The sequence below is a fragment of the Mauremys reevesii genome, linkage group 7, assembly GCF_016161935.1.
Source record: "Mauremys reevesii isolate NIE-2019 linkage group 7, ASM1616193v1, whole genome shotgun sequence".
NCBI classification, from domain to species: Eukaryota; Metazoa; Chordata; order Testudines; family Geoemydidae; genus Mauremys; species Mauremys reevesii.
The window spans coordinates 101,370,239-101,396,513 of record NC_052629.1 but is presented as its reverse complement, the minus strand read 5'-3'; the positions used below and the strand labels follow the sequence as shown (position 1 = coordinate 101,396,513).

The window sequence follows — 26,275 nt, the reverse complement described above, 5'->3', positions numbered from 1 at the left end:
GCAAAAAGAGAAGAAAATGTCCTTAAGTCTAGAGGTATACACTTGAAATGGGTATACTGTGTATATATGAGTAGCCAATGCACACATTTTTGTGTGCAGAGAAGTCACAACAGGACAGGTTTGAATGCCTACTCACATGTGCAGACACACACACACACCTATTGCTAATATCTGCAGTTGAAGCACAGATGAAAGAGGAGGCATCAAGGACTTAAAAACACCCAAACCATTTCCTAGTGAGGGTATAAATCAAAACTGTTCCAGACCTGTTTTTAATTTAATAATTATACAACAAATAATAAAGAACAAATTTGTAGTGAGATAAATGCTACTTGACCACAGATGCATTATGCTGTTCTGGAAAACTTATGATTAAATAGAAAATACTGTGATTAAATAATATTTCAGTTATGACACTAATCAACTAAATAAAAGACATTTAAAATGAACAGGGATTACTCTCTCATTATCTCAGATTTTTCAAACAACACATCCCTCTATTGGAGAAGGACAGGATATTGACTATAATTTTCGTCTTTTCTAGTTTTTGTTCGGAATTTAAAGTAGAGAGAGGCTCAAGTCAGAAAATTCAGATCCAGATTTTAAATACTGCAAATTTCAGGGGTATTCAGATTTTGGATTACCGGTACTTCCCTAATATGGAGAGAAGATCCTAAATAGTATTGATTTATCTCAGTGAGAGACACTAATTTTCATGTATTTTCCAATTTTATTTCTGAGTCTGTTTCTTCTCATAGACCTCTGGAACCATATAATATTGAGGTTTCTTCTTGGGGTTTAATCCAGAAGAAAGTTGATACAATCTCAGAATGTAAGGTCCTTATAGTAATATTAACTTGTCCAGATGGCTTATATAGAGTACATGACATGTTTGTGTTCAAATCTTCAATCATGTCCCATGAGTGTCCCTTTCTTGGTATGCTGATGGAATGATCCATGCTTGTTTATACAGCACATTCTGTTGTCTGGGCTTGTGATCTGTCTGTCACACTCCCTTTCCTATCCGTAGGAATCTATAAGTCTTGTTCTTCATTTTCATTGTAATATGTCAGTGTTACAGAACATGCTGAATTCTAGGTAATATTAATAGGAACTGGGCATGCTCTCTGTGCATGGTACACCTCTACCCGATATAATGCCACTCGATCTAACACAAATTCGGATATAATGCGGTAAAGCAGCACTCCGGAGTGGCGGGGCCGTGTGCGCTGGCGGATCAAATCAAGTTTGATATAACGTGGTTTTACCTATAACGTGGTAAGATATTTTGGCTCCTGAGGACAGCGTTATATTGAGGTAGAGGTGTGTAAAAATTCAGTCCTTCCACTCTAGTGCAATCCTACCCGTATCAGCGTATTTGCTTTTGTTGTCATATCATGTTACCTTGGATTTATATAATACTACATGATTTAAGATAAGAGGATAACCTAATACATAATGTGATATGATACAACTAGAATTTGTTTGTGTGTGTTTGTTGTTCAAGCAATGCACACAATCAATATTTTAATATGGTAGGGACACTGATTACTTGCTACTTAAATTACCTTAGGAAGCTCAAGTTTTTGTTATTATACAGTTTAACTGTATTTAACATTTGGATTTTAAATTCATGGAATTAGACATTTAGTTGCACAGTGTGTCTGTAGCACTGAATGGCAGTGAAAATCAGGTAATGCTTAATCATACAAATATACATTTACAGTCAATGAAGTAGTCATTTTTTACTAGAGGGCTTTTAATTCATTTGTGGTATTTTGAATGTATTTCTAGAAACATGTTCATCAGAAAACATACAGTTGCTGATAGCTTTACTGTTACTTATGCTTTTAAGGCCAGGTTTTCATTCTCATTATTTTCAGGGGGCGGGGGGGGGGAGCGCTCAGTTTTGGCAAGCCCAGGATAAAATTTCAAACAGCATTTAGGTGACTTTCAGTGATACTTAGTCATGGAAGTCACATAAGTGCTTTTGACAATTTTACACACACAGTTTTGTGCCTGCAGAGATGGAGGCTGGTATTTGAAAATATGGCACTTCATTAACATATGGGGGGGAGGGGGGAGAAATGGTTCCTGTAGGATTTGGAAGAAATACATTTTATTTTTGAATGATAAACTATGCTTCATATTCCAAAAGAGAAGTAAAAAGATAGATATAAATCCAGTATGGAGGTAATCAGTTATTTGTTCCCTCTATACTTATTAACAAAAAGACATCACAGAATAAACATCCTTGTCCAGATTACTGTTTTTTCCCGGTGTCAATTATTTTTAATGCATACATACATATAATGAAAATAATTAGTAAAATTAGTTCAAATTTGACCATTATTTTTAGGAATATAAAAATCATGAAGGGCAGTCACATTTTTAAGGCTCTGTGACTGTCTGCTACAACTTTAACTTGCTGGTTTCCACCTGATGTAATCTGTTTATAATTGTTCAGTTCAGACTGAAGAGGGTTTTACTAAAAACACTTACCTTTAAACATTTTCTTTAAATATTTGAATTGGGACTCAAGAAGTGGCTGTGTATGTGAGAATGGAAACAGATACTACCACCAAGAATTTTCTGTACCAGTGAGGGTTTGGCAGAGCAAAGGAGGCTGGAATGGAGAATGAATCACATTTAACACATTTTGGCAGATGATCCAAGGGTCAATCATACATGCCCTTTCTAAAATAATGGCCAAAAGCCTATATATAGTTGCTGTTGGATAACTCTGCTGCTACAACAGTTTGTCCTGTCTTCTTCAAATTCATTCTAATCCTTCAGCCTTGCTAATTTGCTTGTGTTTCTTATTTAATTTTTTAATTAGCTTTAGGTAGAACACTGCCATGGCTGGAAATGTCATGTTCTTTGTTAATCCATGGCCACGTGACCATGAGTAAGATTCATTTAATGAATTCTTAAGCAAAGGAGCTATCATCTTGTTTTATGTGCTGTCATTTGTTACTATCCTTCAGTGTTAATGTTGTTAGGTTTATGTTATACTTTGCCTTATTTCTGTGTAATTGCAGAGAACATTTATTATAGCTTCAGAGGTGAATTGTTGTTTCCTAGTTGAATGATTAACCTTATATGATTTATAAATATGTAATCATTCACCAAAATTCTAAATATTTATTTTTAAAAGGGGAATAATGCTTCATCCCTTCTAGAATTTGGAGCACATACTCTTTTTAAATACACAAGGTATTTCCTATCTTTCTGTGGTTTCTTTTTAAGAAGAAGAATGTCACCTCCCTGGGTAGTATATAGACCTCAGCTGCATTCTTTTCCTTTGAAGTGATGGAGTAGCCAACTTTTTGTTATGTTAGAATGTGGAGTCTTTTGGAATGTATTGGATTTTAAGGTTTACAGACTGATGCCTGGTCTACACACAGTTTTTGTACTGGTATAATTATGTTAGTTGCAGCCATGGATTGTGTTTTTTTTTTTAATTTTTGCTTTTCTTACTGATGAAGCAGTACAACTTTTATATGTAGACCTGGCATAAAAGAAGAATACTTCCATAGTTCTTGCTTGCAAAGCAGAGACTGAAGAATCAAAGCATATCCAAATATACCAGTACCTAAACCCTTTGGAGTAAACTGAAAGGATTTGGGCAGTTACATATGTAGAGTTTTTATGAGTTATACAGAATATACTACAGTTCGTTTATTAGTACCTTATGAAGCATTATCGTGTGAACAAAGTACATTTTGTAGCGCTCTATCCCTGACTTTTTACTATGTCTTTCATCATTAATTCATCATGCTTGTCCTTATTAATAATGTGGATTAGTTTATTCTGTAAAGTAAAATATACTGAGTGTTGCCTCTGATTTACGCATCTGCTGTTTGGCTGTCTAGACCAGAGTTCCTCTGGCATTCCAGCCTGTCCTTAACTTGTTGCTGATAATGTTTTGCACGAGAACGTAACACCAAGAGGTGTTCAGTAATGCACACTGTAAAAGGGGAGAATGTGGTTCAGTTAAACATTTACATTATGTCTTCATATGAGAATTCACAATCTGGTTCTGCTTTGAAATTAAAAAAATGCTAAAATGCAACTGTTATGGTTTTAAAATAGTCCTCTACTTTTTTCTCCCACTTTTATATAAAATCCTGGCTATAATTTTGAGGATGAGATTCTGGGCTTTTTCTTTTTCTTTTGTTTAATTCCCTGAAAGAGATTCAAACATAGCATAATTGCATTTTAATATGAAGCTGGCTTGCGGCGTTTAGAAGGGAGGGGAGGGATGGGGAGGAGCCAGGACGCAGCGTGCAAAGTAAAGGGGGAGGAAGTGGGGGGGGAGAAGAGGCGGGTCAAGGGTGGGGGTATGGGAGAAGGGTGGAGTGGGCAGGCTGAGGGTTGAGCCCCCTCCCCACCCCTGGTACTTGCAGAATAGGGGAAGCAGCCCTGGAAACCCCCCCCCCCTTTACATTATTTCTTATGGGGAAATTAGATTCACTTAACATCGTTTCACTTAAAGTCACATTTTTCAGGAACATAACTACAACATTAAGTGGGGAGTTACTGTATTACTTTTTTCATGTCAGCAATTGCTGTAGTAGCCATAGGGATGTCATTTTGATTACAAATGATAGTGAAGGTGGTTCATGCACTCATGAATGAGAAGGGAGGAGTCCATGAGACAGACACTCTTCTACCAAAACAGTATGAGAACTTGTGGGATGGTTTTCTGTGGGAATTTGGAAGCTGCTGTAACTTACTTTTTTCCTCCAAGATTTCAAAATATAAATTATTTATATATAGATACTTTCTAAATAAGCCATTTCCCCCTCTTTCTGCTTTCTATCCTTTTATTTGACAGTAGTTTGCATAAACTCTATGTGTGCACCTAGTTTTATGATGCCACCAAATTGTAGGGACGAGTATGCTGACATCAAGTCATTTTAAATGAGAGGTCACATTACTCCTTTTTCTCTTGTAAAAGGAAGATCAGAAAAGATCAAAATTAGGATAGTGAGGTGGAATAGCTTAAAGTACAAGACGTTAACAGTGTTGTCAACTCTTGCAAGTCTCGTGGTAATTGATGTTTTTCTGAAAGCCCAACCTCTGTGAGTCAAGTGATTGTGTGACAATATCAGTTTTTGATTAATAAAAATTTCATGGTTGTGGAGAAAAGCATGAAAATGTCCACCAAGTATATAGTAGGGGCTGAAAACCCAAAAGGCAAATAAAAAGCACCCAACATTTATTATATTTTAATCTCATAATTTTATGGGGTTCAACTCATGATTTTTGAATGCTTGGGACTGGCAATACTGCACACAGAGCACAGTAAAAAAACAGTTGCTTGATCTAGAGACTGTTGTCAATGTCACAAAAACCAGTGCCAGGTTTGACTTGATTCTGCATGATTTACAGTCTGCACAAAGAGGCCCACAATTTGGAAAAGCGGAGATGTCAGAAGTGAGCAATCTTAATATTAACTTGTGTACATTTATGCAACACTTGTCCATGCTATTTCCAGGTGTAGTCATTGGCACCAGTTGGCATCTACAGTTATTAAAATATGGAAGTAACTACATGGCTGACTTCTTCAGCTTTAGACAAACAACAGGATGGGTGAGGTTATATCTTTTATTGGACCAACTTCTGTTAGTGAGAGAGACCAGTTTTTGAGCATACACACAGAGCTCTTCTTCAGGTCTGGGAAAGGAACTCTGAATGTCACAGTAAAAGGCAAGGTGGAAGAGATTGTTTAGCGTAAGTAGTTAGCACATATTATAAGGGACCATTCAAGGTAGAGTGCACCCTTAACACAGTCATAGGACAAAAAGAGGGGGTTAGACATTGGATTTATAGTTTAATATAACAATCTGTAAATTGCTCACTCCCTCTTTTTGTCCTATGCCTTCAGAGGTGTTAGTGGGCCACTCTATCTTCAGTGGTTAAAATATATGCTAACAACTTATGCTACATAATCTATTCCACCTTACATTTTGCAGTTGATGCTGGATGTACCTTTCCAGGACCTGAAAGCTTGTGTCTCTCGCCAACAGAAAGTCCAATAAAAGATATTACCTCACACACCTTTTCTAATATCCTGGGACTGACACTGCTACAGCTACACTGCATTCTTCAGCTTTGTTTTTTGTATCGTGTCTTCTTGTATCTTTTCCAAAGCAGCTATTCTTTCATTGCTTTATCTCTGAATGTAAGGTAGGAATTAGTGATATTGACTACAGTGGTCAAGCTACCTTATTGTTTTACCACTATTAAGCATTACAGGCGAATTATAATTATTTCTATATGTTGCTTTAAGAGTGTGCAGACCTATAAGAATATAGACTGTCACTGTTTTGAGGGGCTTTCTTTAAAGATGTGTAATATTCAAATACTTCAGTGAGAAGTAAAACAATCCTGAATTTTACTTAAACTTGGGTCTTGCCATAAAACCAGGGCCCAATGTGTCATCTATATGTTTTTACTCACTTTCTTTACCACACATAGAATTCACAGTGGGAAATAAATCTTCAGTTATCTCAAACACTTATCTCTGTTTGACAAGGGAGACAACACAGCTGGATAAATAAGGATCAAATTTCTTGTTTTCTAAATCAGTTTGGTGCAATAGAATATGCAGAGCTCTGTTAAATGTTTTTTCATACTATTTGTTTTTCACTGGGTATAGAGAATTCTCCTTGTGATGAACCTGTGTGAAGACATCAGAAGAGTGTCTGTCATGTCACAAAACCAAAAAAGTGACTGTGACAGAATGGGATCACTGACTTATTTACCAAAAAGCCAGACAAATTTTAATATAATTCTTGTGGTGTAAATTCACTTGTTTTTCAAACTTTGCCATGTTGGCTATTTGGAGATAGCATTTGTTTGTTGAAATGTATATATTGGAAAGACCTAATTTCAACTGTATGTGCACATGTGCATGCGCACGTGAGCACACACACACACACACACACACACACACACACACAGACACACACACAAAATCAACTTTTATTTCCTTATTTTAAGTAATTTTAATATAAAATGTTCATGTTGTCTTGTCAAGCTGCATGCAATATACGTGTAAGTATTTTTCTCATGTTTTTGGTAAGAAGTAAAATATTTTTCATATAACTATATACTGTAAAGTGCTCATATGACTTAGGAGCCTAAACTCATTTTCAAAGTGACGTAGGCACTTTTGAAAATTTTACCTATCGTCTTTACCAGTAGTACAACTGTTAGCGTATTTGGGGCATAATTAATTAAACTATAGTAATATGCAGGGTTTTTGTGTGTCTTTCATGGGGTGCATAGTGTTCTAACAATTCATAAAAGGAAAGATCAAACAGTCTCAACCATCATTAGGGAAGACTTGTAAGTGGAAAATAATAGCAGCCTTGTGAAACGGATCACATTCAGAAATGGAATAAGCACAGGGCATTTTAAAATTACATAAGGACCCAATCAGGCAAACAAATGCACTACAAGAATATTTGCTTCTGCTCAGAGTAATTTGATTCTGGGCAGCAGGAACTATGCTTGAAGCGAAACTGTTGGATTTGGGCTGGTAAGTTTTGGCTTCTACTTTGCTGAAGCATGATAGTAGTAAGAGAACAGAACATTCCCATTAAGTTGTAGTGGCTGAAGCACTTGTTTTGATCAGGAGTTCAATTCTTCTTTGGCTCACCTTTCTGAAATGAGTCTTGATGTTTTTGATACCTCCAAGTGTATAGATTTTTGTATGCTGCCATTTTCCAGGAAACAGTGCAAAAAAATGGACATGAGTTATTTGAAAATGACTTACAATCGTTGTGCTGGTGTAAAATAGTGGCCTGGGTCAATCAAAGTAATTAATAATGATGACAGAGTGCACACTGGCTCAATTTTATACTCTCTGAAAAATGATTTAGAGTCGCATTTAAATTGAAACCTTGTGCAAAAGAAATATTCAAGAGCCCCTTGAAACTATTAGGGTTGACCTTTTTATACAGATACTCTTCTTTTTAATAATAATATAGCCACCCCAAAGCCTTGTCTGACATTTCACAAAAGGTGAAACTAACCCCTTATGCAGAGATCCCATTCTAGACTTACATACCACTTAAGATCCCACTTAAGCACCATTTTAAAGGCTTGTGTGGTAGACAGGCCTTGTACTGGTCCATAGTGAACTGCATGCAAAATTAGCTATAAAAATAAGCTTTGTTCTATTAAAAAAAATCTTAAATATTTCCCAATATTTACATTTACTTGTATAAAGTAGGAAAGTTTTATTTAAAGATAATAGTAGAGTGCACCTGTCTTTAAATGACTGCTCAGTATCTGAGCAATAAGTTTCAGTCAAAAAGTTCTCACTAACTTCTCATTAAGATGTTATGTGTTAAAATGACTACTAGGGAGGTTATGCTGCTCTGACAGAGCTACCATCCTCCTACTGTCAGATTAAAATAGGTGTCTGGTGGGTGCCTACATGGAGGTTGAAGATCCTGTATCCTTTTATCAACAAATAGCCATGTCAAGTTTGATTCATGCAGCTAATTATTCTACTTCCTCTGAATTATGTCTAAAATTGGGGTTTATAGTTTGAATTACTGTGAGGTGATATGAGGAGGTGGGAGGATAGGAAGAGGAAGCAGGCCAATAAGAAAACAGTGGCACAAAAAAGTGAATATAGAACTAATAGTCACATATAGCTGTTATCCTCTTAAACTATCAATATGCGTAAAGAAAGAACAAATGGTTAAAGTATTATTTTGTGATGTCTGTTACATGCTTAATTATCTGTTTAAAGATCTTCTTGCTGGCAACTTGGTAATCTTTACTAATGTCTGAGCTTTTCTTTCCATTTTATTTTACAGAAGAAACGGAAACAGAGTACCCAAGATGAAGATGCAATCAGTATTTGCAGCCTTGATGCAAGCGTGAGTAATTTCTTTAGGTTTTTTTTTTTTGTCTTGAACTAAAATGCGGATATCCTGTTGTTTTCTGAAACAAAGGTACATTGGCCATTTCTGCTGCAGCCTGTTCATTCATGACCTGAAATAACACTAGTTTTGCATACAACTTAGATTTAATATATATCATTGCCAACTAGATTGAAAATGTCCTGTTCCTATAGTGTAATAATTGGAGGATAATAATGTCAGAAGTATAGACTGTTGTTAGAAAGTAATGGATCCCCAGCCCTAGATAAATATCAAGACAAAAACTCAGTGTGAAGCCAAGACACTAAACCAGATGTGAATTTATTTCATTGCATCATTGAATTGCATTGATTTTATTTCAATTATATCAAATGATGCATTATGTTAATACTTTCAAAGTGTATAACCTTGGTATTAGTGCAATAGTGAGAGCTAAGTGCATCGTTACTGAAGACCTGTATTGTGATTGTTCTATGGAATATTTCTGACATTTAGAAGCCAGCTTCTAAGCAAAGGATACAGTTTTTAAATGTGTACAGTTTTCTGTTCAAATAAGCTGTTTCTAATTGGCTGATTCTCCTCGGTTCCGCCTATCTCCTCCGTAGGACTCCCCTTCCTCCTTTCCCCTCAACCCTCCCCCCACTCCCCCAAAAAAACCAACAACCCAAAAACTGTTTCTGTAAATAAATTTGAGCTATCCAGTAGTCTTATTTGGTAACACTGATTTCATTTTTATGTAAATGATTATTTTACTACACTGATCAGTGTCTGCTTACTTTAAAACACTATTTAGCTTCAGAAGCTGAAAGTTTCCCATTGACTTCAATGACTGTTGGATCAGGCTTTTAGTAAGGACAAGTACACAGTAAATTGAAATGCCTATTATTTTTCATATTAAGGTTATAATTCTTACATGAAGAGATTCTTACACTTTAAGAGACTTCTCTCTGAAAATAACGTTTACGATTTCTCAACTGAATTAGAGGGAGATTTTTTCTTTTTTCCTTTCTCAGTGTGTTTGTTTTGTGTATAATCATTTTCACTGTTTTCGCCTGTGCTCATTTAGTCAGTTTCTCCTTTTGCTGCAGATCTTTCACACTGTATGATGAGGTGAAAGTCATTTTAAAAAATACAAAATTTGGATTTTACCATCACATAACATGGCAGGATTTTTCAGGATCAGGTGTGGTACCTGAAACAACTTTGCATTCATTTTTCTAAATTATGGATTAGCTTTCAAGTTGGTGGTGCCTTTTTACTGCTAATATTCAGTGGTGGGTGAGGGCTATACAACTTTTTATCAAATTACTCACTGTGAGAAATGTGTATTTCTTCCTTAGGAATATCTGACTAAGAGACACTCTCATAGATTTACACCCCAGATGTATATAAATTATGTTTATTCAGTAGTTCTCACTTTAGCCAGAACTACAGCTAACCAAAGGGTTTTTTATATCATGCCTTTCTGTTGTTTTCAGGCACAGAATGGGCCTAACTGAAAATACATTTATCTGAATCATATTTATATTTCTTCTGCAATATCAGGGTGAAAATAATTCAAATTATTATTGTAAAATGGGTTATTCCATTATATAAATGCAGCACCCAAAATAACCTATGTGAGATCAATCAAATTTCATGAGTGCTTCATGCTCCCCATGATGTGCCAGCCAATTTGCTTAGAAGGTTATTACATGACCTCACTTTAGCCACAGTTTTCCTCAGGTGGCTAAGATATGTGAGAAATATTATATCTAGGGTTAGTCTGAGGTAAACTGGTTGGGGATCTGTATTTCAAGCGATGTCCATTAAGAAAGATATTCAGTTCTTGAGCTGGTGTGGCATTGTAAAGATGAAACACATTTGAAACTGTCTTGGTCACACTTGGTTATAAATGTCACCGTACAAGTATTTGCCCATCTTAATCAAGTCAGCATTGAGGGTGTCTTCAAAGTACTGGGAATGACAGTGCTTGGTCACCTAAGTAAATGTCATCAGCATACATCTGGGTCAGTCATTTGCTTTATCTTAAGTTCTTCATGCCTGTTGTCATAAAATGAACAAAATGTTGCAACCATTTGGCTCCTTCCACGAGTTGAAGTTGTAGCAGAGGACACTGCATTCTACTTTAGGGGTTATTTTTGCTGAAAGATATTTGGTGATGATCGTTGGTCATTTGCAGAATGCTGGCTGATCAGATGGCACTAGCTCTTTTTCATTTCTAGTTGCCAAATCCTATTAAAAAATAACTTTACATATTTTCCTGATACTTCTTTCCCATATAAACAACTGCTATAGTTGCCACAGGAATAGTATATAAATGTGAATTGGAGGGAAGGTGGTCCATGTAATTGTAAATGGTTAGGTAGTTGGTCTGTGAGACAACCTCTGCTAAATTGTGGTCCTTGTTATAAAAATAATTGTGAATTCTTGCTGTAGGGGGAGTCTGTTAGTGTAATATATACATTGAAGGCACCTAAAGAAAGTCTGAGTTACAATGTAGATTCCTTCTAGACTGTTTCAGATTTGTTTAGACTCACCTCTGATTTTTGGTCCGGTATTCTAGATGTTCCTTAGATCAAGACTGAAGAAGATTTGAAGAATTATATGTGAAAATCCCTTTGAAGGGCCTGATCCATATCTGACTGTTGCTCTTTTTCCTCATGTTCATGAGCATTAAACAATTTATTTAATTTATTCAAATACAAAAAACAGTAAAGCATCCCCATCCCTAGCTCTTTCGTATAACTTTTTTCTCCATAATTCATAATCATTGGCCTGATCCAGCAAGGTGCCAAGTGCCTCCTGTGAGGCTGTGAGTATCCTTAATTCCAACTCAAGTCAATGGACTTTGTCGGCACTAGGAAATTTCTTACATCTTTAAGGCTGCAGCTGCACCAGTGCTACCCCTGATTCATCTAACCCTACTCAGAGCATGGTGCTCACCAGCTCACGGGATTGGAGCATATAATTATAGTATATAATGGTCATTTAAGGATACTCCTGTGTTGAAGGCCTCACTGGATGTTTAATATGCAATGGAATTTTCACTTAGTTTTATGTTACCATGTCATGTATTTCATCATAAACTCTGGTCAAGTACAGTTTCTTATTCTCAGACTACAAAAGATGGTTACCTGCTGTGTTGAACATTACATAACCATGCAGTTTTTGGTTTTACTGGCAAATGAAAATGCTTTTCAGTGTTATCAGCAGGATGCAGGCTTTCCACATCTGTAGAGTTGAAAATTATTTGTAGAGATGCTTTTTTCCAATCCCTTAATGGGATACCTAGTTGGATAAGTGCATAGGTCTGTAAATGGCTTTCTCAAAGTGTTAAATGAGACATTCTGAAAGTTTCTAAGATTTTTGTTAGCTTTGATTTCAAGCTTTCTTTACAGTATAATGAAATTGCCTTCTCATCAAGTATTGTAGACTCCCTAAATGTCACTGAATAGGTGGCTGTGAAAAATGTGAACACTTCTTTTTTTAATCCTTTCCTGAGTACAAAACAGTTTTCCCAATGGGGGAGAATTTTAGCCGGTTCTAGCACTTTATTTCAAAAGGCAGTGATGTTAGAGATGGGCTAATTAAGGGTAGTTGGGGAATGAACCATTTGCACTTGGCTGTACATATCAAGGTAAGGTTTTGAAAAGAGAGGGCATTTTCCCCCCTTGGATACCAGCTGTGAACTAGAAGTTGATGTTTCTTTTTGCCAGTTATCTGCCTAGCTTCAGGTACTTTGACTTACTATAACTTTCATCTTTACAGTAGTTTTACACTAGATCTTTAACAACATTGCATACCATTGAAGAAACAGTATTTATGTGAATGTAAAGTACTTGATATAATTCCCAGAATACATTCTACTAACAGGTGCTTTGCATGTAGAACAAAAGTAATGTTCTCTTTTTTTTGTACAGTATGTGTTTCCAGAATGGCCTTTGTAAATTAAATGTTACTGAAAAGGTGTTAAAGAAGGCCACACCTAGAATGTGTGAAGGTGTAATCCCCAGTGACAGGATTATTTTGCTTATGTGCAAAGGATGGGAATGTGGCCCAGTGCTTGGAGTTAAGAGATTAAGGCCCTGTCTACACTGGCAAATTTCTGCACTGTAAAGCCACTTTCTGTGCTGTAAATCCTGAGGTATACACACTGCCAAGCCACTTAGCTTGCAGAAACTGCGCAATTGCAGCGCTTTAAAAAAAAACACCCCGATAAGAGGCGTACAGCTTTCTGCGCCAGGACTACAGTGCTGCGGTGCCAGTGTAGACACTGGGGTCAATTATAGCACTGGGAGGGGTCCCACAATGCTTGTTCTCGCCTCTCTGGTCTTTGGTTTGAATTCTACTGCACTGCCCTCAGGTGACCAACTGTCATCCCCGCCCTGTAAATTCCTTTAGAATTTTGAAAGTCCCCTTCCTGTTTGCGCGGTGACACGTGCAGTGCTCTCAGTACATTTTTCCAGGTGGCCATGCCTGCTCCATGCACCAGACGATCTCCCACTGCCGAGCGGCTGGACCTAATCAGCATTTGGGGAGAGTCCAGTCCCAGCTGCACTCCAGCTGTAGGAATTATGATACCTGTGGACAGATTTCACAATGCATGACAGAAAGGGGCCACAGCCGGAACACACTGCAGTGCAGGGTCAAAGTGAAGGAGCTGCGGAACGCCTACCACAAGCTGCGGGAGGCAAACTGCCGCTCCGGTGCTGCACCCACGAGCTGCCGGTTCTAAAAAGAGCTGGATGCGATACTTGGCGGCGACCCCACCTTCACTGCAAAGACCACTGTGGATACTTTGGTGGCTCACATACCAGTTGAGAGTGGCCCAAGCCAGGAGGAGGAAATCTTGGATGTCGAGGGGGAGGGGGACCCAGAGGCAGAGGATGACTCAGAGGTCAGAAAGGCATGCAGCCAGGAGTTCTTTTCTATCCGGAAGAGGCTAGCCAATAACAGCAGTTGTATCTTGGTGTAGCGCAAACAGGAGTGGAGGTCCCTGGTAAGTGGATTGGATTTTGGGAATCTCTGAAGCAAGTTGTTGGGGGCAGGAGGGTTACAGAAGGCAGGGTTGTCTCCCATCGCATGCCTAGTCTGAGTAGCGGATCAGGCTGTTGATTGACTTCCTCACTTCATGGGAATATGATTCAGATCTCCAGGAAACTCTCATGGAGAGACTGGGCAATCCACTGCCGCAGGTTCTTCAGCAGAGCTGCTTTGTTTCTTGCCTCATTAACAATAGCTTTCCCGTGCTACTGTATCATCATGGAGGGGACAGACATGACCATTGCTGCACACAGGTGAGCCACATAGGGCCCATGGCGGAAGCTGCAGTCTTGGAGAAGACCCTCCCTTGATTTCCTGCTCATCCTCAGTAGCGAGATATCTTCCATAATGATCACATCCTGTGGAAAGTGTGGGGACAGGAATGATTATCAGGCCCCCTCTACAGTGCTGGCTCTCCCCAAGAGCCACGTGCCCAGTGTACAGCAGAGTCTGGGAAGAGTGATTTACCCTGCCCCTGTGGCTACTCACCATTTTGGGGGTCTTGTGGCTCATGTGTGCTTGCCTGGGGTCAGCCAGTTAGTGACAGGTGTGAGTGTACTGGCTGTGTTTTAAATCACTGAATCAGTGTTCTGTGTGTTGCAAACAATACTGCTTCTGTAAAATGCTGCATTTAAACTTCACAGAGATGACCTTGGGAGCCCAGCCCAGACTCCCTCTTTTTTTATCAGTGGTTGAACAGCTGCGCACAATTAGAAAGCAGTCAAGAAGAACTAAAGAGGACTTTCTGTGTGATGTTATGATGCACTCTGCCGCTGAGAAAAAGGAATTGAAGGAGTGGCGGGACAGCGAGAAGAGGGACTGAAAGGAGAATGCGGCACGCCAGAATGAAGCCACAGAGCCGCTCTTAAACATTATGGAGCGCCAAGCAGACACGCTCCAGGCGATTCTAGCTGTGCAAACTGAGCAGCTCCACGCCTGCCTGCCGTCCCCTGTAGCCACTGTTGCAAAACTCTTTCCCATGCTCCCCCAAGACACTACCAACACACGCTTATCAACCTCCTGGCTCCAGTCTATACCCATAGCATTCCAGTCCTCCCCTGTCAGCCCATTTGTGTAAAGCCATCCACAGTGTCACGCGCGTTTCCCAGAGTCACGGTCTTTCCGAGCAGGATGCGATTAATGGCCCTGCACACTTCCATCAACATGAGTCCAATGGTCAACTTTGCCCCTCCGAACTGGTTAGCGACCGATCCGTAGCAATCTGGAGTAGCTAGTTTCCACAGTGCAATCACCATGCGTTTCTCCAGTGGCAGGGAAGCTCTCATTCTCATGTCCTTGCGCCACAGGGCTGGGGTGAGCTCATCACACAGTCCCATGAATGTCAAGTATCAGAGGGGTAGCTGTGTTAGTCTGGATCTGTAAAAGCAGCAAAGAATCCTGTGGCGCCTTATAGACTAACAGACGTATTGGAGCATGTATTCACCCATGAAAGCTCATGCTCCAATATGTCTGTTAGTCTATAAGGTGCCACAGGACTCTTTGCTGCTTTTATAGTCCCATGAATGTGGCTTTCCTCATCCGAAAGTTCTGCAGCCACTGCTCGTCATCCCACACGTGCATCACAATGTGATCCCACCATTCAGTGCTTGTCTCCCGAACCCAGAAATGCCATTCCAGTGTGATCAGCACCTCTGTGAATGCCACAAGCAATCTCGTGTCATATCTAGTACGTGTGGTGAGAGCACGGGGATTGTTGGGATGTGAAGGAATGCATCACGGGGCATTGGGACAGGACCCAGGATGCCCCGCGACCCTCCTCCGTCTTCCCACAACTCTTAGCAGCAGAAGAGGAAGAAATGCTGTGTGGGGTAGCTCCCCAGAGTGCTCTGAATACCGCTACAAGTGCCACAAATGTGAACGTATTATCGGGCAGGCCGCTGACTGTGTGAACACACAACAGCAGTTTCCCTTCAGCGCTCTCTGAGCGGCGCTGTAACTCTAACTCTACCAATGTAGACATGTCCTTTGTTTCTGTTCCTAGTCGTGCCAATGACTGTGGGTAGGTCACTTAACCTCTTTGTGATACAGTTTTCTCCATCTGTAAAATGAGGACAATTCTGTATCTCAGACAGTGATGTGAACAGTAATTATGGATAGAGAGCTCTGAAATTCTCCTATGAAAGACTCCATAGAAATACAAAGTATTATTAATTGTTATTCAAGTGGTTGGGAATTAAGAGGCTGGGGAAAAGGAGGTAGGAAAGGAGAATGAGGGATTGGAAGCAGTGAAGCCCCAGGAGTTGTTAGGTGTTTATAAACAGAAAAAAGATCATTGTACTTTTTCCCGCAAACTAGCCTTCTTTCATGTAGGTTGTAAGACTGTGTAAAAATATGCTATTTTGCTAATTCATCCTGGTAGTCAGTGGCATTGCTGGTTCACCTTAGTGGCATCTGTCTCATGCTGGAACCGCTCTTGACCAGTTTCTCATTGACTACTTCCACCTTCCTGATGTGTGATGTTTCTGCAGTTGTGAGGGAGTTGGCTGCTCTCAAACTAGAATTATAGTTTCTAAAACTAGAAACAAAGAAGATATTCTGGGACCCTGTTTGCTGTCTCAGGATTGGCTCTACTGTTGACTTATTTTGTTCAGAACTTTTCAGTGTGTGCAGTTGTGGAGAACAGCTATGTGTTCCTCTGTAACACGGGTGCATCCGGGGCTCAACCCTCCGAGGGGAGCCACACCGGCCCGCTGGTCTCACGTGGGCTCTGCCCTGTCTCTTTAAGGCTAGACAACAGAGTCGAGTCTACTGGGGCTCCGGCCTTTGGCTGCAAGGCGGAGCAGGAAACAGTACAAGGGGAGCTCAGGCCTCTTGTAGCAGGGCTGAGCAGTGAGGTGAGGGGGATAACTGCCACCCGTAAGTGGGGGTGGTAGGGGGGACACAGGCCCACCCACTCCACTGTGTCCTGGCCCGGGGCCCTAGGCAGCGGCCGTTACCGCTGACGGTCAGTGGGGATCCTGACCGCAACACACTGACATGGGTATTGTCTGGTCAGCAGCCTGACTGAGGTCGGCTGCCCCCGGGCCACTTCCAATATCCCCCTCGGGTCCTACCTGGTCCACAGCGTCCGGTCCCGGGAAGTCCCACTGCATGGGTTCCTCACAACCCGGGCTGGGGGGTAGATCTGGTAGTTCCTCGGGGAAACAGCAAGGTAGCGGGGAAGTTCCTGGTGGCTCCTCCTCGTAGGTGGCACGGGGAAGCTCCGGCAGGTCTTCCCAGTAGCGAGCGAGGGGGATCTCCGGCCAGTCCGGGCAGCTGCCCTGGACTCCAGCGGCTTCCCCGTCAGGAGCTCCCTCAGGCAGGTCTGCTCCCCACGGTGGCTGGGTGCCGACTGAGCTGGAATGGCCGGCTTTTATCCTTCCGGGTCGCCGCCTGACCATCTGAGGGGCGGGCTCACCGCTCTGTAGCCCCACCCCTTCCTGTGTCCGGGGCTCAACCCTCCCCGGGGAGGAGGGGAGCCACACCGTCCCGCTACATCCTCCAGCTCCATTTCAACCTGTTGTGTACCCTCATTCCTCAGTCACCATTAATTAGCCCACCATTAATGTAATTGCCTTTTTAAATAAAAAAGTGTTTTTTGGAGACAGCTGATACTCTCCCTTATTGGGAATAGTCTTTCATATTTATGAAAGGATTTAAAAACAAGTCTCTGTAGCGAGGCTGGCCCAAGACTGCAGATCAGTATTTGTGAATCTTTTCAAGTTCTGAACTGATGTTCAGTTCAATAATATTCATACACCCTTGTTGTTTGCTATTTGCAGACATTTGTGCAAAGACATTTTGTTCACACTGAGCTTTGGTGAGTGGCTTTGCATCAGTAGCCATATTTGTATATCAACAAGAATATTGCTGCATAAACAAGATGTTTTTTTGTTTCTTGCTATTTGGTGTCTTTTTATCCTCCGATATTTAAAAAAAAAAAAAAAAAAAAAAAAGTTCTGTTATCCAGCCAGGGAGCAGTAAAATTCCAGGTGACTTAAAGCAGGTGAAGTTCCCACCCTCCCTTGAACAAAGGATACATACCACAGAAAGACAAAACACCTTTTATGGGTTTAGGCTTTATTGCTAACTTAAATAATAACCATGAAACATAAACTTCAGCCTGAATTTTCTTTCCAAGACAGCTGTTCTAGTTTTCCATACAGGACCTCACTGTTCCAGACCCTAGTTTTCTCTTTATTTTTTAACTGGAACTAATTAAATCTACCTACTAACGGTTAGAGTAATTATATTGTACGTACCTACAGGATTCAAGTCTGGTATCAAAGTAGCTCAGGATAGCATACCTGCATTCCTTTGCAGGATCCTTGAGCCTAGCATGCTGTTAATGATCAATCACACACTATATGTAGCCAACAGAATTATTGTTTAGTTCATGAATAATAGACTGCAAATTGTTTATCCAATCTATCTGTGAAAGATATCTTGCAGAAATCATGGACAGAAAACTTTCCCAAGGATTTACTAAATTCACACTACCTGGTAACATATCAAGGTTAATATCAGTGGGGAGTAAGTTAGGGTGACTTTTCCTTACTTTACTTGCTTGTGATTTATGACCTCTACTGCAGATGGCCAGAGGACATCCTGTAGACAGTTGCAGGCTGCATTCCTAAATGTAGTTCTGCTTTTGCAGGGGTAGAGAGGAAGTGTCACTTTTTTGCAAGAACTCAGTTCAGTTAGAGGTAATTTTTCTTGCAGGGCTCCTGTGAGACTCTTACTGCGGTGATAACATCTTTGTCAATCATAGAACATTTGCATGCCAGCTACTGACTGTCCCATGAAGATATAGGGGACAGTGATCCCAAATCTATCTTGGAGACGAGACAGTGTGTCCAGTCATCTCTTTCTCTCTTTTTTTTTTTTTAAACTTGGCATAGCATCAAGCTTGTCACCTCATTCCTCTAACACCCTGAATTCCTTGCTGTGGTTAAATGCCATTATGGTACATTAAAACAAGACTCAAAAATGTATTTGCTGTCCAATGTCCCTTTAAATTCTTCTCTCTGCACTGTCCTTCACTAAACCAGGGCAGTTCCCTACTCAGCTATTGACCTCTTGCCCTCATCAGTTATCATTTGTCTCAAAGTTTGTTTGGTTCTGGCTCTGAGAGTTGTGTCTCGGAATCAAATATGAGTCCTGTTGATTCTAGCAGAGGGGCGCAGGGTCTGTCATAGCAGTAATCTGTGGTAAATTGGTCTGATAGGCAATCTCAAGCCTGAAACCCCACTTTTAGGTTTGGGTAAGGGTTTGGTCCATGGTTGTCACGTAAGGGTTTAGAACAGGGTCCTGTATTGTCAGCTTTTCATGCTTGCAACAAATTGGGAAAGATTCCTATGCTCTTTCTGATGACTTGTTCTGCCAGTCAAATGGGAGCCACTTCTGGTCCATTAGGTAGAAAGTAATTAGCTGCCCTCAAGATCTCTAGATACTGCAAAGAAACATTTATGTTGTCCCTGCAGATTATCTTTTGGTGCTGGATAGTGATACAGTGCCATGCAGGAATTGAAACCGGATCCTGTCATGGCTATGTGGCTCATGGCCTTAGAAACAGATTTTTTGAATTCTACAGGAGAAACTTTGCCTCCAGCCCTGTACCTTACACAACCTAGATGTAATAATATTAGGCAGAATCACTATGTCCTGTTGTGATATACTGGGTAAATCATTATTCTTAAAACACAAAACTTCTGCTGATGTTTATTGGGTGGATCAGAGGGTGTAATGGGGGAATGCCTAGTGGGACATCACACCACAGTGGCAACTACTTCTTCATATGAAAAAAGTGAACAAATTCTATGGAATTATCATAGAATGTGACAGGAAATAATTTTGGGCAATTGTCTCACAAGATGCACATTTTCTTCTGCTCCTTTGTGATTATAATTTTATAAATAGATTGTTATTTATTAAACATTTTGCTAATATATTGTGCTAATATTGGTTTATAATAGCAATATATAAAATTCATCTGATGGCAAACCTGCATTCTAAACCAAGGAAAAACATAGTTTGAATAGAGGTTCAGTGTAGATTGCCCTTCTACCCCACTCCATATCCCAACTCCTTCCTCAATAATTTTGCATCATTACAATTTTACTTCAAATGAATTAACATATAAAAACATCTTCCTTGATAGCCATATTACTTGTTTTCAATTTGTTTTACTTTTTTCAGTATAAAAATCATATTAACTGGTAAATTAAAATATATATTTTAGGTAGAAATATATATGATATTGTAGGCAATGGGCATAATATTTTGTAAATCTAAAAAATTAGTATTTTTTAGATTTACAAAAACCGTATTTTCCGGCGACTTTCTATACTAAAAAACAACCCCCAAAAATCGGGGGTCGTCTTATACGCCGGGTATAAACAGCGGGCAGCCCAGAGCCCTCTGATTCCCGGCCGCGGCTGGGATTTAAAAGGCTCTGGGCTCCCCGCCGCACTCCCTGCCGCGGCTGGGATTTAAAAGGCTCTGGGCTCCCCGCCGCAGCGGGCAGCCCAGAGCCCTCTGATTCCCGGCCGCCGCTGGGATTTAAAAGGCTCTGGGTTCCTCGCCGCACTCCCTGCCGCGGCTGGGATTTAAAAGGCTCTGGGCTCCCCGCCGCAGCGGGCAGCCCAGAGCCCTCTGACTCCCGGCCGCGGCTGGGATTTAAAAGGCTCTGGGCTCCCCGCCGCAGCGGGCAGCCCAGAGCCCTCTGACTCCCCGCCGCGGCTGGGATTTAAAAGGCTCTGGAGCCCTCTGACTCCCCGCCGCGGCTGGGATTTAAAAGGCTCTGGGCTCCCCCCCTCGGAAGGGGGGGGTCGTCTTGTATGGTGAGTATAGGCCAAAACCTATGTTTTATCTGTAAAATTAGGGGGTCGTCTTATACGCCCAGTCGCCTTATACGCCGGAAAATACGGTAATAAAGACCCATTGGTAAGAAGCTATGATGGGGGGAAAGTTAATTTCAATTGCTAACAGCCTAATAGGATTTACACTGTTATGAATTAGTGTTTTTTTTATGTTCTGCGATTACATCTTAGAACTGATTCCTTACACAATTGTTAATTCTGTCCCCGCAACTTCAGTGAAAACCTGACTGCAAATACTTTGCTTTAGAGGTTGACTTGATATCTATTACTCTAATACATCTATTTCTATTTTTGTTTATATTATAAACTCTTCAAAGCAATGACCATCTTTGTGTTTCCATACCACAGTGTGGCCCAAATCCAGGTTGGAGCCTTTGGGCACTAGCCCAGTGCAAATAAATAGTAACTGACCAGCTGCCTGTTGTATGCCAGGTATATTATATTATGCCAGTGTGGTGATATGCAATATAACAGATGGATATGTCTTCAGTGAGATCGCCCACTGTCAGGCGAGTAGAACAATTAAACCGCAGGGCTAGATATAGAAACTACATACAAGTAATGTCTATTATTAATTTAGATTCTAAATGTTGTAATTATCTATTATTTTTACTATTCTACAGAAAGTAAATCTCAGATTCTGTAATAGGATTCATTATCTTGCTTATTAACTGGACATGCATTTAATAATTAAACATATTAAACTTTTCTGTGCAGCTCTTCCTGCTACACAGAATTATGGAGCAATTTACATGAGATTCCGCCTGCTGGACAATTAGCTGTTATTATACCGAAGCTCTGTAAGCTACAGGTTGCGATCACTTGTTGGCTGGCTAGGTTTATGTTCAGCTGGGCTCACTGATCCATCTCTATTTTCCAAGCATTTTTACTCCTTACGCTGAAGTTCTCTTGCTTTTTCTCATAGTCTCCAAACTAGAGTAAATGATGTTATTCCCCAAGTCTAAATCTATCCAGAAAAAAACCTTATCTAAATAAGGGTGTTAAACTTAAAAGCCTGGAATCACTCCTGTTCCATAAAGTGGAGAGCAGAATCTCTGCTGCAGATGGCTGGGTCTCTTGCCAGCTTACATCTATATCAGTCCACAAGCAGTATCCCTTTATAAAAATAGGTTTTTAATTTGTTAATGCCTCTTGCCAGTGCCAGACCACCTGTCTCCCACTGAATAATCAGTCATGAAGGCAGAGCTTCCTTTCATTCTCACAGGAAGCATTGCTTTCAACTCTGCTGATTTGTCACAAGGAAGATTGTGGCCAAATCATGTTGTTGTTGGTTTTTTAAACACCTTTTGTACTTGTTTCATGGACTGGATTGGGATAGGAGTGCTCCATGGATTGGTAATATGGAGTAGTAACTCATGCTGGCGGGCACTCATGGCATATTTTATTGCCAACTTTGGGAGTATCAGCCCTCATTGTCATGTAGTTAGATATACCTGTGATACATGTGGGCAGCAGGCTGTAACAACAAAATTCCGTTAGTGGATACATGCATGTATAAGGCTATTACACTCAGAAATCTGCATATGAAGAAATATGGGAATTATCCAACATGCTTCTATCTCAGCAAATCACATCTGTCTGTACAGAAAGGCCTTAACTTGTTTGTGCATGGGTCCTGTGAAACATACCCGTACATGGGCATAGTTCTGCCCATTTAATTGATTATATAATAATAGGGTTTACATAATGATTTACATATTCTAACTATTTTATAAACATTATCTAACTAAACTGGTCATAAAAACCTGAGAGAGAGAGAATTCTTTTTATGAATGAGAGAACTGAAGCAGAGAGTTAACTCCAATCTTCCAAGGTCATGCAATGAGCCAGTGGTAGAGCTAGGTTGAGAATTCAGGAGTTCTCTATTTCCATTCTGTGTTCAGACTATTAGATGGTGCCTCTCCTCAATCCTCTGCATTCTGTATTTCTGTTTGTGCAGTTATTATGCCTCTTCATGCTATCTGTGGCATATAGTATCTCTCAGCAGTCCTCTGGTGTCCTGTTCCTTTCCACATTTCTGTCCACTATTGCTTTTGCCATTCATACAAATTCCTTCCTGATCACCTCAGTTTTCAGTCCACCACCCCAAACCCATTCTATTGCTAGATGTGTGAATCTACCCATCTAAATTCAGTCACCTTTGTCATTCACAAATAAGATCAGCAAATGACTTCTCACGACATCTCGAACTTGTAACATATACAGTAACTCCTCACTTAATGTTGTAGTTGTGTTCCTGAAAAATGCTACTTTAAGTGAAACAATGTTAAGCGAATCCAATTTCCCCATAAGAATTAATGTAAATGGGGGGATTAGGTTCCAGGGACATTTATTTTCACCAGACAAAAGACAACGTATACATATCTCACCAACGATGATTGTGAAGCTTGGTTGGGTCGGGCTTGCCCCACTCTGCCTATCCAGTGCTCCTGCCAGAGAGCGGGGTCGGGGGCTTGCCCACTCCCTGGCTGGAATGCCGGGCGGGTGGAGTGGGGTAAGCCTCCGGGCCCCAACCCTGCTCCCCAGCTGGAACGTCAGGTGGGCGGAACGGGGTACGCTCCCACTCCCTGACCCCACTGTCTGGCTGGAACGCCGAGCGGGCAGAGTGGGGCAAGCCCCCGCGCCCCGACCCCGTTCCCTGGCAGGAGCGCCAAGAGTGCGGAATGGGGCAAACCAAACCACCTTATAACAGAACGTTGCACGACTTTAAATGAGTATGTTCTCTAATAGATCAGCAACTTAATAACAAAACAACGTTAACTGGGACGACTTTAAGTGAGGAGATACTCTATTACATGGGAGCAGGGCTTCTTTCTCAGTAGTCTCAGTGGGAAGAAAAGTCTTTGAGTACAATCTCAGACCGTGTTGCACTCTTCAGTTTGGCTATACACTACTAAGCCAGACAGTGGTGGGAACTGTAATCTAATGATTTGAGTGCGGAACACACAAAGCTAGGGAATGTGAGTCCAATTACTATTGTAAAAGGGGGAACTGTGAATGATAGTTGGGGGTCAGTTGGTGACAGATGGTACAATGTGCCTGACATTTAAGGATCTTTAGCTTCTGAGGGCTTGTCTACACTACCCGCCAGATCGACACACAGCAATTGATCCTGCGGGGGTTGATTTATTGCGTCTACTATAGATGCTATAAATCGACCGCTGAGTGCTCTCTCGTCGACTCCGGTACTCCACCAGAACGAGAAGCGCAAGCAGAGTCGATGGGAGAGCATCAGCTGTCGACTTACCACAGTGAATACACCATGGTAAGTAGATCTAATTACATCAACTCCAGCTACTCTGTTCACATAGCTGAAGTTGCGTATCTTATATCAACCCAATGTGGTAATGTAGACAAGCCCTCAGTAATTTAAAGATCTCTTGAAATTTACTCTTTTGCTATAAAGATACCGAACACCCATCAGCATGCTGCTCTTGTAACACTGGTATTGACCCTTTTCAGCCTAAAAAAGAGCAATGGGTATGCTGCCCTTCACTGCTAGCAATAGTAACTATGGTCTGCTGTAACTCATGGATATTGCTGCTGCCTTTGGCTAGTAGGTATTTTTTGGAGGGATGAAGAAATATGTGAAATATGTTTAACAAAATCAGAGAACTCATTAAATCCAAACAGCCCAGTTTGTCTCAGTTTATCGTTGCTTCTCCCCTTTTTGCCCTAATTATGATCCTAGGCTTGGGATGGATCATTTTCATCCATTATAGTAAGGGCCTGTCCTCATGATTCTTCCATCTGTCCTAAATGTATTTTTGTTTGTGGAGTTATTATGCCTCTGCATTCTATAAGTATGCCCTAAAGTGTCTCTCAGTAGTCCTCTGGTGTCCTGTTCCTTTCCATATTTCTGTCCACTATTGCTGTATCAAGGTGGCTTTTGAGCATTAGAATCTTGTTGGACCTAGCTTGTGCTGTAAACCTGCATGGAATCTATCAGCAAAGCAATTTATTAGTTATCCTTAACTTCCTGATAAGCTCCCATACTACAATGATGGATGATACAATGACTATGTATCAAAAACAATGCACACTGAATATTGTGCATTCTTAAATTCATAGTGCAATGTTTCTCTTCAGAGTACTGTGGCCCATGGATAGATCACTGAAATGAGATTCTGGAGACATGGTTTGTTTCCTAGGTCGGTTACTGGCCTACTGGGTGACCTTGAGCAAGCCACTTAACCTCTCTATGCCTCACTTACACCCACTGTAAAATGGGTAGACTGATATTTTTGGAAAGTGCTTGTAGCACCATGCTTGTCCCCCACAGCGAATGTTACAGACCAGCCCCACATTTGACACCAGATTTTCAGAATAGGTCAGCATCCAATATGCTGAGCTCTTTTGCAAATCTGGCTACTTCTCCTCATGCCTAAATGGGAGCAAAACTCTTCTGAAAATTTGCCCTCATATACATCCTGAGTATTGCCATAAAGCTGTCTTTGAAGTTGTGTATGTTTATAGTGAGTGGATACTAATAGCATGAATTTTGCTGTACTTCATAATGTCAAAACCATAGTAAGATTCCCTATGAAAGGTAGTTATTGTGCATTAGAAATGTTACTTGTTTGTTCTTTGGGTAACATATAACAGTTATCATTGCTGATAATAACCTTAAAAAGAAAGTAGTGTTTTAGCAGGTTCTGAACTAGAGAAGACTTCTTATCTATGGATCTGTTTAGAAGTTTTATTTTAAGTTGGAATGTTAATAAAATGTGTCCCATTATGAAATATGAACAGAAAGTTATCCAGGTTTATATGTAATTTACATGCAACCTATCCGAGTTCCTTAATTTTGATTGCTTTTAGTGCTCAATAAGAACACATATTACATATTTGAGTCAATGTAGTTGAAAATGTATTTGACCTAATTAAACCTAATAATAAAGTTAGTATTTGATTGGTAAGGTATGGCAAACCAGACTTAAAAGATTAAAGGGGATTACTTTTATCTCTGCGTATCAGGGTTGAGATAATTAAAATATATATTGTTTCTGCCTTTTTTGTTCTATTAAATTCACTTCTGTTACCTGCTAATGTTAGAGATACTGTTAGCCTTGGCCAGTAGGGTATATGCAATATGTTTGAATTATGCATGACTTCTTAATAATTCCCTTATCATACTGGAGGTCAGTGCCCCAGCTGGATTCAGATTTTATTATAAGGTGACTGTCCTTAATCCATTATTAATCCATCATATGATTGTTTTTGGACAGACAGATGCTTGACTCTGGTATTATTTGGAGTAGTGGCATGTGTTATTTCTCCCAGGGCTATGTTACATTATTCTCTCTTTATTCCTAAATAAATAAAACCCAGGAGCACTCTATTGAAAGAATTTATACAATGCTGGCTATGTCCCCATGTCTCTTCCCTTTTTACTGTTGCATGGTTTCAGTCTGTTTC

At 40.4% G+C, this 26,275-nt stretch overlaps 1 protein-coding gene across 6 annotated transcripts in view; it reads left to right on the top strand.

Annotated features, from left to right (window-relative positions):
• Positions 1-26,275, top strand: part of ARHGEF3 (Rho guanine nucleotide exchange factor 3) — a 267,112-nt gene that overhangs the window by 119,938 nt on the left and 120,899 nt on the right. For all 6 annotated transcript variants that reach the window (XM_039546934.1, XM_039546928.1, XM_039546935.1 and 3 more), the window contains one exon: positions 8,844-8,906. In XM_039546934.1, the coding sequence (XP_039402868.1) occupies positions 8,844-8,906 (63 nt within the window). The remainder of the gene's footprint in view (positions 1-8,843; positions 8,907-26,275) is intronic.